This window comes from Triplophysa rosa, linkage group LG17, assembly GCF_024868665.1.
Source record: "Triplophysa rosa linkage group LG17, Trosa_1v2, whole genome shotgun sequence".
Lineage (NCBI taxonomy): Eukaryota > Metazoa > Chordata > Actinopteri > Cypriniformes > Nemacheilidae > Triplophysa > Triplophysa rosa.
The window spans coordinates 11,653,097-11,666,732 of record NC_079906.1 but is presented as its reverse complement, the minus strand read 5'-3'; the positions used below and the strand labels follow the sequence as shown (position 1 = coordinate 11,666,732).

Below are 13,636 nucleotides of genomic sequence, written 5' to 3'. Positions count from 1 at the left end.
TCATTTGCTTTGTGCATGTTATTATTGACCTAGACATTCTGTAGACCTGATATTAAAAATTATGCATGTACATGATATGTATAAATAATAAACAAATGAGTCTTACAATTGCATTTATTTGTGTTGTCTGTGTGGCTCAACGGCTTTCTTTTTCGGTGTTGTTTTTAAAAATAATTAAAAGAGACATTACATTTTAGACATATGCATATTACTGTAACCTTTTTGTAATAATATTACAACGATATGTACTCCTAGTGAAAATCATTATCTGTGAGTTGTTCGCAGCATAGTTTTTGCAGCGACACCTGCCGGTTAAAACAATTTGATGTTCTTCACTCATGAACAATAACATTCATCTCTAGTAAACTTAAACTCATACTTCCGATCAAGTATATTATTATTTGCTATATTCGTTTGAAATAAACAACGATTTAATGTGTAAATAAAACACAAACAAATAAAAACTACCATAAAAAGACCTTCAAAAAGTTCCATCAGCTGCATGTCTGCGCAAGTATGAATTGCGCATGCGCAGGACGCGCGTCCCCGTTTGATGACAGTGGTGCGCTCTGACTGTTGCTAAAGGGAGGAGAAAATCTCACGACGGAGGGTTTTTATCTCTTTCATTCCCAGCTAGGACCTTTGGCGGACTAAAACGAGACATAGACTGACAAATCGACCCGCACCTTTTCGACTGAATTTAATAGTCCACACCCCAGCCGTCAGAGTAGTCGGTAAGTGTGTTTCTTTCGCGATGGTTAATGTGACACTTTAGCGAATGGAGTGCTAACTGGCTCGCTGGCCTGCTTGTCTCGTGCATGTTGTCAGCTTTTGTTTTTATCCCCGTTTGCTGCTGAACGGTACACTTACAGACGTAAATCAGTCTCTTGGTACATTGATATCTGACTGCAGAGTACGAAACGCTAACGTTACTTAGCGATGTATTAAATTTAATCTCAAAGTAATAAATGTTAGGTGTTGCTCCTGAAAGATATTCCGCTTTCTGGCGACCCGACACTTGGAGCTTTTGTTGTGCTCATGCACTTCTCATTTTAACTACGGTGTTTTATTTAGTGATTTAACTCTTAAGGGGGTTGCTTCGTTTCATTTTTATTGCATAATGCACTTTTTGTCTGATCGAGTAACTGTTAGTCCGCAAACACCCATGGTTTGCAATTGATTTGCAGCCGTGTTCGTTTGTGCTGTCCCTCGTATTTTCAGGTCTCACTCTTTTGCTTTGTGTACACTATCTTTACATAAACGCATTTTGTCGTCAAACATCATTTATCATAGTGATCGAAATGTGATATGTCATGGAGAGGATACTGTGAAAGATGGCTAATAGTGTTACTGCACATCTCTAAATTCACACGGTTACATGCTGGTCACTTATTTCCAGACATTGTGATTTTGTTGGTAATAAGTGACCTAAATAGACCCTAAAAGTATAAGCAATGCAAGTGAATTCATAAAGCACATTTCATGCACAAGAAATAAAAAATGCTTCCAGTTTGCATACCATTATAAACCATCAGCTGTTTACCATTAAACCATTACAAAAATTGCATTTTATGAAAGTTCACCTAAAAATAAAATCTTGTCATCATTTATTCATTTATTCTTGTCATTCAAAAAATCTGTTTGATTTTCTTCTGTGAAGCACAAGAGAAGATATTTTGAGAAATGTTTGTGGTTTTGTGTCCATACAATGAAAGTCAATGGGGGTCAGTGTTGTTTGGTTACCAACATTCTTCAAAATATCTTCTTTTGTCTTCTGCGGAAGAAAGAAAGGTTTAAAATTACATGATGGTGGTGGGATATAAGAATGATATAAGAATTTTCAACTTTGGGTGAACTATCCCTTTAAATGCCAAATAAAGTCCAAATTCAAGAGCGAATACAACTAAATAGTCAGTATTTCTGACAGCCATCATTTTTGTGTTTTTGGTTATGGGTTGGTGGTCTGTGTGGGTATGGCTTCTGTATTTCGGTCATCTAAGAAATGGAATACTGCTATCTAGACATGCTCTCTTACTTAAACGTGCTGTCTTTGAAAAGCCAGTCTTGTAGTTGCCAAATCTTCGAGCGCCCTGTTTTCTAATCACTCAGCTGTGTGTGGCTGGCACAGGACTGACGTTTTTCCCATCTAGTTCATCTCTCAACTGTTCGAGCTGGCCCATACAGCTTTACGCTCTCCTCCGTGCATGCCAAGACTTTGACATTAGGTCAACTGTGGTCTTTGAGTAGCAGTTGGTGTTTTCTGATTAGCTTCAATTTGATGCAGTAACTAACAGTGGTCCTCATAGACCTACTTTCACTCTACATTACAGCGAAAGTTGAATAAGGAAGTTTCACAATGCCAATTTACTCCTACTGCCAAACGTACTGTTTTTGTTGGAGTGCTGTACTGACACACCATTTTTGCTCTAATGGACAGTGTTACATTTTTAACGGTGTGGTAGAGAACGCGTGACACAGATTTCGGTGTTGTCAAGCAGGATGTGTTTCCAGCAGGGTCAGGAGTTAGGAAGTGTGAAGCTCCAGATATGAGAGAGCGAGTACACACATACCAGTGTCAGAGGGGCACTCGGTGTATTTTCCTGGCACCTTGCTGATGGCATTTAGCTAAATATGAACTGTATGATTCATACAATTCAGTAGTAGTGTAATGAGTTCAATGTTATAATGACTAATTAGGGATTAAGAAAATCAATTGTTGGTCATTGTTTTTATTTTATGGATGATAACTAATAAGTGGCAAATAGCCTAATTCCAACATTTAGTCAGTTATATTTCTGCTGTGCACCCTTAGGCCACATCTTTTTTTTCCTTTTCATGGCGTCGTCTCAAGAAATATCTGCGTACTGCACACAAATCCGACTCAAAACGATGTAGTATACGCGCCAAATCAGTATATAGCACTGAAATTCTGCCACAGAGATACACTAAAAATGGAGAAGAAGATTTGGAGCATGCGCATAAACTTTGTGTGCTGGGTTGATGACATCATCATTTTAGAAAATATACGGATAGGCTGTTCACACGGCCACGCAAGGGTGGCTTTTCAGATTTATCCACTCTGGGAACCGGTTTCAAAAAATAGCGGTTTCAGGCTCCCAAAACGCCGGATCCGTGTGGACGAAACGCTTATACGATACAAAATGTTTACGTATACAGCTAAACACGTCTCCGTGTGGATGGCCACTTAAAGGGATGATACAATACCTTTACATTAATGCTAAAATATTGTAAGTATTGGCAAATAAAAGATATGGTTGGTAAGCTGTTGCAATTGAAGCATCTTTTTGTTGCTCATTTGAAAGACATAAATTGGATCTTGTTTTTGCATTCTGCAGATAAAATTATAATTAAATAAATAAATGTATATAGTGGATATATTAGAACCAACCCGTGAACTATAGTTTTGAGAACAGAGGAAGGCTGCTTAGTTTTTTGGTTGGTCTTCTCTGTGCCAGAGCACTTTTTCAAAACGGTCAACAACTTCTCAATCCACAGCTTGAGAAAGCCGGATGACAGTTTCTGGGAACAGTTTGGAATTGTAATTCACAAGAGACTGAGCTATTCTGCATATTTTATCTGTCAGATAAAACCAATTCCAGTTGTTTTTTTTTGATTGGCCACTTGGTGTCTGGCAGTTGTGCTATTTTTGACTCAGTGCTTCGGCATCTAGAGGCAGATGGTTTTATGTAATGTTCCCTCCTTAAAGTTTCAATCTGTAACTTTTGGCTTTGTGTACAGATCTTTCCTCTCTATCTCTAACAGTACGTTTACACGATGAAAAAAGGAAAAGTTGTTCTTTGCGTTTTTGAAAAGTTTCACGTACACACGATCTGCATTTACATGGATCTGGGAAAACTAGTAAAAACACTATATTATGCATGCCAGGCCAGTGGATTGCGCTGTTGCGCTATAAAGAAACCCTATGTGCCATACGCATACCCTTTTTTAATCTAAAAGCACTTTTAATACAATTTGTCGGCGTGTATGCGCGTTTATAGTTTGTGTATATAAATAAATACTATTTGTACTACCACCGATTATTTATATACTTTCTCAGTAACTTATTTTTGTTTTTGTTCATTTTTAACAAAAAAAGTTACAGATTGCACCTTCAGATTTTCCTTCTCTTTTGACATCTACAGGTGATGTTGACATAATGGTGATGCATGTGCTTGTCAAGTGCATGCAGTTGTCATTTTATCTGATGTCAGATTTGCTTGCTGCATAATTTCTTTAAACCACAGATAATGTTTTGCATTGTCTGAAGAGAAAGCAGGTCATATCCTGGGTTGGAAACATTTCCGTGCAGCGCTCCCACCGCCTCCTCTTCAGTGCTTGGTTATGGGATTTTCAGTGGTCACCTAGATACCATCAGAAGCAGAAGAGCGCGGATGTGAGCATACTGAAAGAGCTTTCAGTAAGAGCTCAGCTGACCAAGAACATCTCTTTAGTTGCATCTTTAAATTCCATTTGTAATATGGTGCTGCAAATGGGAATGTGGGTTTGGTTCCTGGAAACCGAGAAAATGTTACCTCATTGGCTCTTTGACTGTAATTGCCAGGAAATAGAAACTCAGCTTCTCTTGCTTGGTCGCTATATCCGCAATGCTGTAACCTGTTTTTTTTTAATGCATCATGAAGATGAAGTCCATTGTAGATTTGTAACCACATTTACTGCTGAATGAAGCCAGCGGGAAGTTTCTTTTTTTTGGGCTGCCTAATTTTGTTATTAGTCTGAGAATTGTTTCCTGCACAGCTCTTAACTACCATTCTTTAAGGGCACCGAGAGCTTTGGCCTAACCAGACACAATGAGGAAGAAGAATTGAAAAAGGGATCCTTGTTAAGGCACCTACCTAACCTGAAAGAGACGGGGGCTCACGCTGAACGCTTCCGGCTGCCTGTTTTAAACTGAGTAGCCGGAAGAGCTTTGGTTCTTGCCAGCCATGATCTGCAATTTTGCAGTGTTTTTATTAAAAAATATTTTTCTTAATGGCAAAACAACAATTATTTAGCTATTCTCATGTGTGCTATCAATCATATCAGGTTACAGTTTCATTTCTAAGTTAAACACAAAAACTTTTAAAGACCCATTGTGATTTTGTTCCTTATTTTTAAACAAATTAAATTATGATGGGAAACATTTAAGGTGAAAGCTAATACTCACGCAACATTATTGCTGTATAATTTATGAAGGAGTTAACAGTTCTTAAAAACATTAAAGGGGAGGTCTGATGGAATTTCACTTATTTAAAATTAGTTGGTGAACTGTATAGATGTTTGAGCATAAATAACATCTGCCAAGTCCCAGCGCTCAAAGTTCACAGAAAAGAAAGATACAATACAATAAATGGCTTGTTGGGACTACAACAAACTTTTTCTTGGGTTAATGAAATCATGAATCCCAAAATTTACATTGACCCTGCCCCCTGGAACATGGTTAGGGTCATGTGGGCGGGACATCTGAACACACACTTGAAGCGGTAGACCAATCACAAAAGACTGGCTCAGCTTGACCAATCGGAGCGTTTTGGATTGGGACTTCATAGAACCAGGAACTTAACACCCTGTTTTTTGAGATGACGGTGCAAAACACAGGTGAAATTTGTAATATATAAAGCATTTTTTGAATATCAAAACATGAACACCTATTGTTTAGCACATCATAAACATAATAATACATTTAGGCAAAAATGGACCCCTTTAAACAAACTACCTTGCTATCATCACTTTCACTGTACTTTACTAAAATACAGGTACAACAAATAATACAAGGTTTTAGTACTTGTACTCTAAAAAGTTATTATGTGTGTACCTTATACCTCTGCTGTAAATGTTTGAACATGCATATTGATACAAGACATTTTGTTCTGTGGGAATGTTTACTGTAAGAATACTCGAGACTAGGGGTGTGCCATATCATACCGTCCACGATAACACCGGTATACATTTTTACAAGATAAAAAAAGTGTCATATCGCAAATCTCGCGATATCAATTATATAGCGACGTGATGACGTAAGACGCATTTACATTCCCTAGAGCGCACAACAACACCTGTCTGAGAGGAACAGCAGCATCATGTAAGCCTCCGAGGACGATTTAGTGCCTACAAAGGAGCTACTTCAGTAGTATGGAAGTGGTTTGGTTACAAGAGGACAGACCTCCAACAAAGCACAATATTTTGCAAAATATACAAGAAAATTGTTACCGCTAACAGTTTAGGATGTGCGGCCCAGAAGTAAACAGATGACTCGACCGAGCATCGCTGGAGCACTTGCTAGTGCACCTCATATGACAGGAAGATTCATTGTTGAACAGTGGATGGAAATTACTGACTGTGTCACTAGGTATGTCTCAGCGGATCACAAAGATCGGGGGCCGATCAAGGTGTCAAGTGAAGCTCTGTTATTCTGACTCCTCATGAGGACAAACTCCTTTCCAGCTGCAAAAGAAGCATTTAAACTATACTTAATTGATAAAGAAGGCCATTTTAATGTTTAATCTAATCCTGCTATTTAATTTAGTTGAAAAGATGAATTCTGTCATTGTTTGTGACAATATGTTAGGCTATTATTTATAGAATGCTGAACTGTTAAATAGTAATATTTTAATAACCTTAATAAACCTGGAGCGTGCACCTAGCACTTGGAAAATACAAGTATCGGATCGGGACTCAGATTGGCAGATACTCAAAATAAAATGACTCGAATCGGATCGGGGGCACAAAAAGTGTGATCGGGACATCCCTAGTCACTACTTTGCACTATAATGCTGCTGCTGCCACCTTATGATAAAAGGATGGAAAATGGCATTTATTTTGTTTGCACTAATAAATACTGCTGCCTGCCAGCTGCAATCACCAATACAACATTGTTCCATATTTTTTTCTATATCGTCATAAATATCATTACCGCAAATATTCTTGAAATATCTCATGAACACAACTCTTTCTCTCTGTTCCTTCTCTCAGTTGCGTCTTCTCTACCTGCTCAGATTCTGTCAGATCTAATCCAAACACAGCTACTCAGCACAGAGGAAGTGAAAAAGGGACCTTCACGTTGTTCCCAGTGCTTTTAGAAAGCGTGCCTTTCTCTCGCTGTTGCTAAAAACAGCATCGGCTGCAGTCCAGAGGATGAAAAAGAGAAAGTAAATAGATGTCTCGGTTTTAGTTGCTTGTTGTCACTGACGTTGATAGTCAGTGTATTGCAGAGTACTGTCATGTTGCTTACCATCAAAAAACCATCTGCAGTTCCTGAGATGATGTTCTTGGTCTCAAAACCCCCCCCAAAACGGCTGCATAATAATCTGCACAGCTAGGACTGTGTGCTGTACTTGAGCAAGATCTTTCTTTTTAGATATTAGTAGGCAGTTTGTGTGGCTGGGTGGGAGATATTGCTAAAATGTGGAATTTAACAGAAGGTCTCTTTATCACCAGTGGTCACAGTGCCACTAGATTTTATATTGTCATCAAATGTTGAAATACTGAAAGTGTTTATATTGTAGATGATCAAGAGCTGAATTCTACTGTTTCTAGAAAATTGTTTATTTAAAATCTCCGCTTCAGAAATTTGAATTTAGGTTTTTTTTGTCCAAGATGCCCCTCTCACTTCTCAGTAGTAGACATTTATCATGGTAGGAGAAATGGTATGGGATGTTTGTCCTCCTGCCTTTGTACTAGGTACATGGGACTGAATAACTGATATCCAGACCCAGTACTTCTGCAAATGTTTTGCGTAATTTGAGATTCTTTCAGGTAGGCATGAAAAAACTCAACTGATTTATTACAGAGTTGAATTATTCCAGAATTGCTTTAATATTGGTTTATAAATTTCTTCTTCTGTTCTGTTGAACACAAAAGAAGATATTTTGAAGAATGTAAAGGAAACCGTTATTTCAGGCACCTTTCACATTGTAATTTTTCCTTCTATGGTAGTCAATGGTGGCCAAGAAGTGTTTGGTTGCAAGCATTCTTCCAAATATCTTTCTCTGTGTTCATCAGAACAAAGAAATTTATACAGGAAGTATAACTTATTTGGAGCAACTCGAGGTTGAGTAAATGAAGACTTTTGGTGTTATGTAGTTTCAAGTTGGCCTAATTGTTTTGGAAGCTTATTTAAAGCTTGCTTAGTCAAGTCTGTGACCTAGCACTAACCCTGGCTTTACTATTTAAAGTTTTTGACGCATTTGATTGCTAGAAATAGCAAGTTCATGAGTTCAGTTGCCAGGGAAGAACAAACTGATAAAATTGACTTTGAATATCATGTTGTATACTGTAAGTGTCTCTGCCAAATGCTTTTTATGTTAACCTAAGCCACAAAGTTGTTCTTCAGACCTTAAACTTCTCTGAATAAACTAAAAAACGTAGGTGAAGAAATACATTTTTCATCTGCCCGGAGGCTGAATCTTCACATGCCACTGCATTCAACCGTGAATTACACAGCGAACGCAGTGATATTCTTTATTTGGCAGCAAGACAAGAGGTTGAGCTGAATCAGAAGTAAGCGGTAAAGTCACCTCAGATCTACCCATCTTCTGTTGTGTTGGTGGGCCGGTGTGCGGATGCTCGGAGGCCCAGGCTCGATCGAGTGCATCTCTGGCCTGCTCTGCATCCCACATTCTCCTCTGTTTTCCTCTTTGACCATGCTCACAAAGACCTCTTTGTGCCCAAGGGATGGTCCAAGAAATGATAGGAATTTTTAGCATGTTTTCTGGTTTGAACGTTTATTGGAGTTTGTGTGCGAGTGGATGTTTTTTGTTGGTCTACATCTTTCCCAAGATGCAATTTGCATATCCTTTCTGCCCATTCATGACACAGAAAGTGTCTCACGGGTCACAGTAGTCCAGGCTTTGCAACGTTATGGCTTCTTCTAAGAAATGCCTCAGTGGTTTTCTTTCCATACAGTGGAACATACATTGGGGAACAATGTTGTTTGGTTAACAACGTTCTTCAAAATATTGTGTTTTGCAGAAGAAAGAAAGTCATACAGGTTTGGAATGACATGAGGGTAAGAATAGTCATTTTTGGTTGAACTAACCATGAACTAGATTTTTGGGTGAACTTAATTTATGAATTTATCGAAAATATCTGATTTATGATTGGATATGGTTAATTCACTTATGCCAACATTTATAATGCACATGTTAAAAGGATGTCTCCTATAGTTCTTTTGTGTCAAATCTGTTTAGAAAATGGGAGAGTGGTGATGATAGAATTGTCTTTTTTGGTTGAAGATTGCAATAAAGGTCCAGTGTATGAAATGTATTAAATTTCAACCAACTACTACCAGCTACTTTAGAAACAACATGGCGAATTCCATGTATGGGGACCTGTGGTGTATGTAGATAGAAATAGGTCATTCTAAGGTAATAAAAACATAACGCTTCATTATGTAAGGTCTTTATACACCTCTGAAGACATAGTTATGTATATTATATTGCATTTCTGTCAATAAATCCTCCTAAAAATTACACACAGCACAATTAACAGGAGCGTCCATTGCATGTGTTGAGTTGTTACACAACTCTCTTAAATTCTTGATTCTGATTGGTCAGTCACTGTGTTTGTTGCTTTTTGCCATTTCTTGGTTTATTGTATGATGACTAGTTGACTGTAATTGATCCATACCTCGTGTGTTGTTCAGTCTGTATTTCAGTAACATCAGCATAAAGAGTTTAATTCGAACTAGACCCTCAAATACTTTGTCCGCCAAGAGTAAATGTTCTCTTTTCTTGTATTTCTTGGTGTTAAAGCCTATAGTATAATCCTTCATAACTCTGATCAGCCTTTGTGCACAATTCTCACAAGATTTTTGCACATTTTTGCACATTTTTTGCGTGCCATCCCAGTTACACACAAAACCAATAAGCAGAAATGACGCATGTCATGCCTCAGTTCTGTTGCTCGGCAGTTTCACGGGATTAAAAGAAACGCGTCACAGCAGTTGAGTACAGGCTAGTTCGCTTTGCTTTGTGCTGACTCTGGTACAGAAAGGTGAAGTAATTAAAAGAAGTTTTGGTTCAGCATGCCCTTTGGACCATATCAAATTCATGCAATTTTCCAATGCTGTATGTTTGCGTTTATGGGCTCATAAGTTCCATGTAAGAATATTGCTCTATTTTTCACCCCCTCAGAGGAAATAGAGTGCTCTTCCTGTTTAGACATGATTACGTGTCTTACACAGTAGGATCTGCGCTGTTCAACCAATCGGTTAAACTTAGAAAAATAAAAAGAATTGCTCTGATGTGGCCATTAATGGTAAGCCTTTAACAGAACACAGCATATTTAATTTGTCACAAATGAAACAAGCCTAGAAGTACAGATGACACATTTAGCTCCTTTCGACAAATTTCTAGTGAACAAAAGAAATTCCATAGCATGTGGGTTGCAAAAATCAGACATGATCCAGCATAGTTTAGTAGTTATTTAGGATTGTCGGTTTACTAAAATCATATTTTTTTCTGATCAACACCAGCACTGATTTCCTCTTAATACAGAAGGCTGCCATCATTTCAGCTCCATAGTCCGTCCATTCATCGTATTGATTTAGCATTATAATCATATTCAGCTGTCAGAAAACTGTTGTATTACAGTTTTAAGTGATTAAACTGTTTTAATCACTTTCCTTGTTTGCCATCTGTCCCCAGCACTGTGGCTCAGCTGAACGATGGTGAAGCCAGACATTCACACTCTGGCCCACCACCTAAAGCAGGAGCGGCTGTATGTGGCATCTGAGAAGCAGCTCATCCAGAGACTTAACAATGAGGTCCTGAAGACAGCGGAGAAGCTCTACCGGGCGGCCTGGATCGCCAAACAGCAGAGAATCAACCTCGACCGCCTTATTCTCACCAGGTGATTATCTTATCATGCTTGGTGTTTCATGAATCAGCACATTACCTGATGTCCAACTGAACCAGAGGCAACACAGTAAGATTATCTGAAAGAGCCAGATGATTCCTAATAGAAACGTAAATTCATGTTAGCTGGCAGATAGAACAGCACAGCCTACATTTGAATTCTCGAAATGTCTCTTTCTCTCACCCCAGTGCTGATGCGTCCCCAGCTGAATGCTGCCAGCATGCCAAGTTTCTGGAGGACACACAGTTTGTGGATGGTTATAAGACGCTGGGCTTTCAGGAGAGCATCTACGGTGAGTTCCTGGGCCGGCTGAGGGAGAACCCGCGGCTGGTGGCATCATGTTTGGTAGCAGGAGAGAGACTGAACCATGAGCACACTCAGGGAGTCATACACACAGTCTTCACCTCACTCTACGGCAACTGTATCATGCAAGAAGATGAAAGCTACCTGTTGCAGGTAAATTAAAATAAACAACATATAGTCCTAAAAATCGAACTTTTATCTGCTCTTTGTAACTCGTGCCATCCTGCTTCACTCAGGTGCTTCGCTATCTTGTGGAATTCGAGTTAAAGGAGAGCGACAACCCCCGTCGCCTGTTGCGACGAGGGACGTGCGCCTTCAGCATCCTCTTCAAGCTCTTCTCCGAGGGTTTGTATTCGGCCAAGCTCTTCCTCACCGCCACCCTCCACGAACCCATAATGCAGCTGCTGGTGGAGGACGAGGACCATCTGGAGACAGATCCGGCTAAACTGATAGAGCGCTTCACTCCGGCACAGCAGGAGCGGCTGTTTGGAGAGAAGGGCACGGACGAGTATCGTAGGAAGGTCCAGGCGGCGGTGGAGGAAAACGAGGCAAAGCTGGTGAAGCTGGTCAACTCCTTCATCGGGTACCTGAAGCAGAACACCTACTGCTTCCCGCAGAGCCTGCGCTGGATCGTTTCTCAGATGTTTAAGACGCTGGCGCGGGTGGAGAGGTTAGACGTCGGGGAGGTGAGGACGATGTGCACCGACTTGCTGCTCACTTGTTTCATCTGCCCAGCCGTCGTCAACCCTGAGCAGTATGGCATCATATCCGACGCACCAATCAATGAGGTGGCACGATTCAACCTCATGCAGGTAGAGGATGGTGGTTACATTATTGTATTTCAGTGTACTACAAGTCAACTATATTGGGTTCTTGGTTTGCTGTATTAGTTTGACAGTGTTTGGAATTTGTTTCAGCATTTTTTTTTTTCTGTTGTGCAATTATGATTTAACCATCTGTAAAATACAGTATGATTTTTTTTATCAGTTCTCAGGAATGATAAATTAGTAAGAGTTATAATCACTTGCTTTTTAGTGAGTCAGATGTTATACCAGTAACCACTCTGAATGAATCACAATTCAGTGATTGATTTGTTAGAATGAATCAGAACGATAACTGTGGTGCTTGTGAATCATTTTGACAGATTCTGTAAAGGAATCGACTAATAAGATTAATTTGTTTACGGACCACAATGATCACTTTTTTGTTTGTTCTTTTGTATGGCCAGTGAAAACAATGGCATAGAAAGATATTTCTTTGTTTTGTGTGTGTGTTTTTTAACTCAAACATCGTAATTTAGACTCATGAGGATATGATGGATTTTTATAGAAGAATATGTTTGAGTTGTAAAATAAAATGTGATCTGATGTTTTAGGTTGGGCAGTTGTTGCAGCAGTTAGCCATGTCTGATGCAGACGATGGAGATCCTCGACGTAAAAGCAGTTTAGCAAAGTTTGATAAGGTAAGCTATAACATAGTTTCACATTGTGAAACTTTATTCTCATATTTAGACATGTATTAAAGGGATAGTTAGCAGAAAAAGGAAAATTATGTCATTAATTACAACCGCAAGACCTTCGTTTATCTTCGGAACACAAATTAAGATATTTTTGATGAAGTCCAAGAGCTTTCTGAACTACCACTTTTAAGGTGCAGAAAGGGAGTAAAGACATTGTTAAAATCCGTGTGTCAGTCTTTAAAGGGAAATTTAAAGGGACAGTTCACCCCCCAAAAATAATTTGTTCATCATTCACTCACCCTTGAGTTGTTCCAAATCTGTATAAATGTCTTTGTTCTGATGAACACAGAAAGATATTTTGACGAATGCTTGTAACCAAACAGTTCTTGGCCACCATTGACTACCATAGTAGGAAAACTGACAATTGTAGTCAAAAGTGTCTCAGAACGGTTTGCTTTCCTACATTCTTCAAAATATCTTATCTTGTGTTCATGAGAACAAAGAAATTTATAGCACAGTTAATATCCTGCATACTGCAGAAAGAGTATTAGGGTATACTGTGTACATTGCTGTGTTAAATGGTTCATTAAAACATTTTCAGCTCTATTTTTTTTCTGCTGATTTGCTTTCGTATCTTTTCAGACATGCGTTTCTGCTTTTCTGGATGTCGTGATTGGTGGACGAGCTGTCGAGACTCCTCCCATGTCCTCGATGAATTTATTGGAGGGCTTGACACGTACTGTGGTTTACTTGACACATAATCAGCTTTTGGCATTGGTATGTATTGAAGAATACGTGTGGAAGAAAGTAAACTTCCGTTGTTACATTACATTATTGAAAGTATAATGGACCTGTTTCTTGGATATTGATAAAGTCACACCTCTGAAATACTGGTCTAGCAACGGTATTGCTGACTATACAAGAACTCTGTATAGCTTTTTCAGGTTAAAACACTGTATTTTCCCAGAACAAATGCTACAATGTTAGAGTAATGCCTGA

General features: G+C 38.9%; 1 protein-coding gene across 4 annotated transcripts in view; it reads left to right on the top strand.

Annotated features, from left to right (window-relative positions):
• Positions 1-565: 565 nt before the first annotated feature.
• The window catches only part of gapvd1 (GTPase activating protein and VPS9 domains 1), a 35,662-nt gene continuing 22,591 nt past the window's right edge, over positions 566-13,636 (top strand). For all 4 annotated transcript variants that reach the window (XM_057356629.1, XM_057356628.1, XM_057356627.1 and 1 more), the window contains exons 1-6: positions 566-734; positions 10,665-10,869; positions 11,064-11,331; positions 11,415-11,990; positions 12,554-12,640; positions 13,280-13,414. In XM_057356629.1, the coding sequence (XP_057212612.1) occupies positions 10,685-10,869; positions 11,064-11,331; positions 11,415-11,990; positions 12,554-12,640; positions 13,280-13,414 (1,251 nt within the window). In that variant the 5' untranslated portion in view covers positions 566-734; positions 10,665-10,684. The remainder of the gene's footprint in view (positions 735-10,664; positions 10,870-11,063; positions 11,332-11,414; positions 11,991-12,553; positions 12,641-13,279; positions 13,415-13,636) is intronic.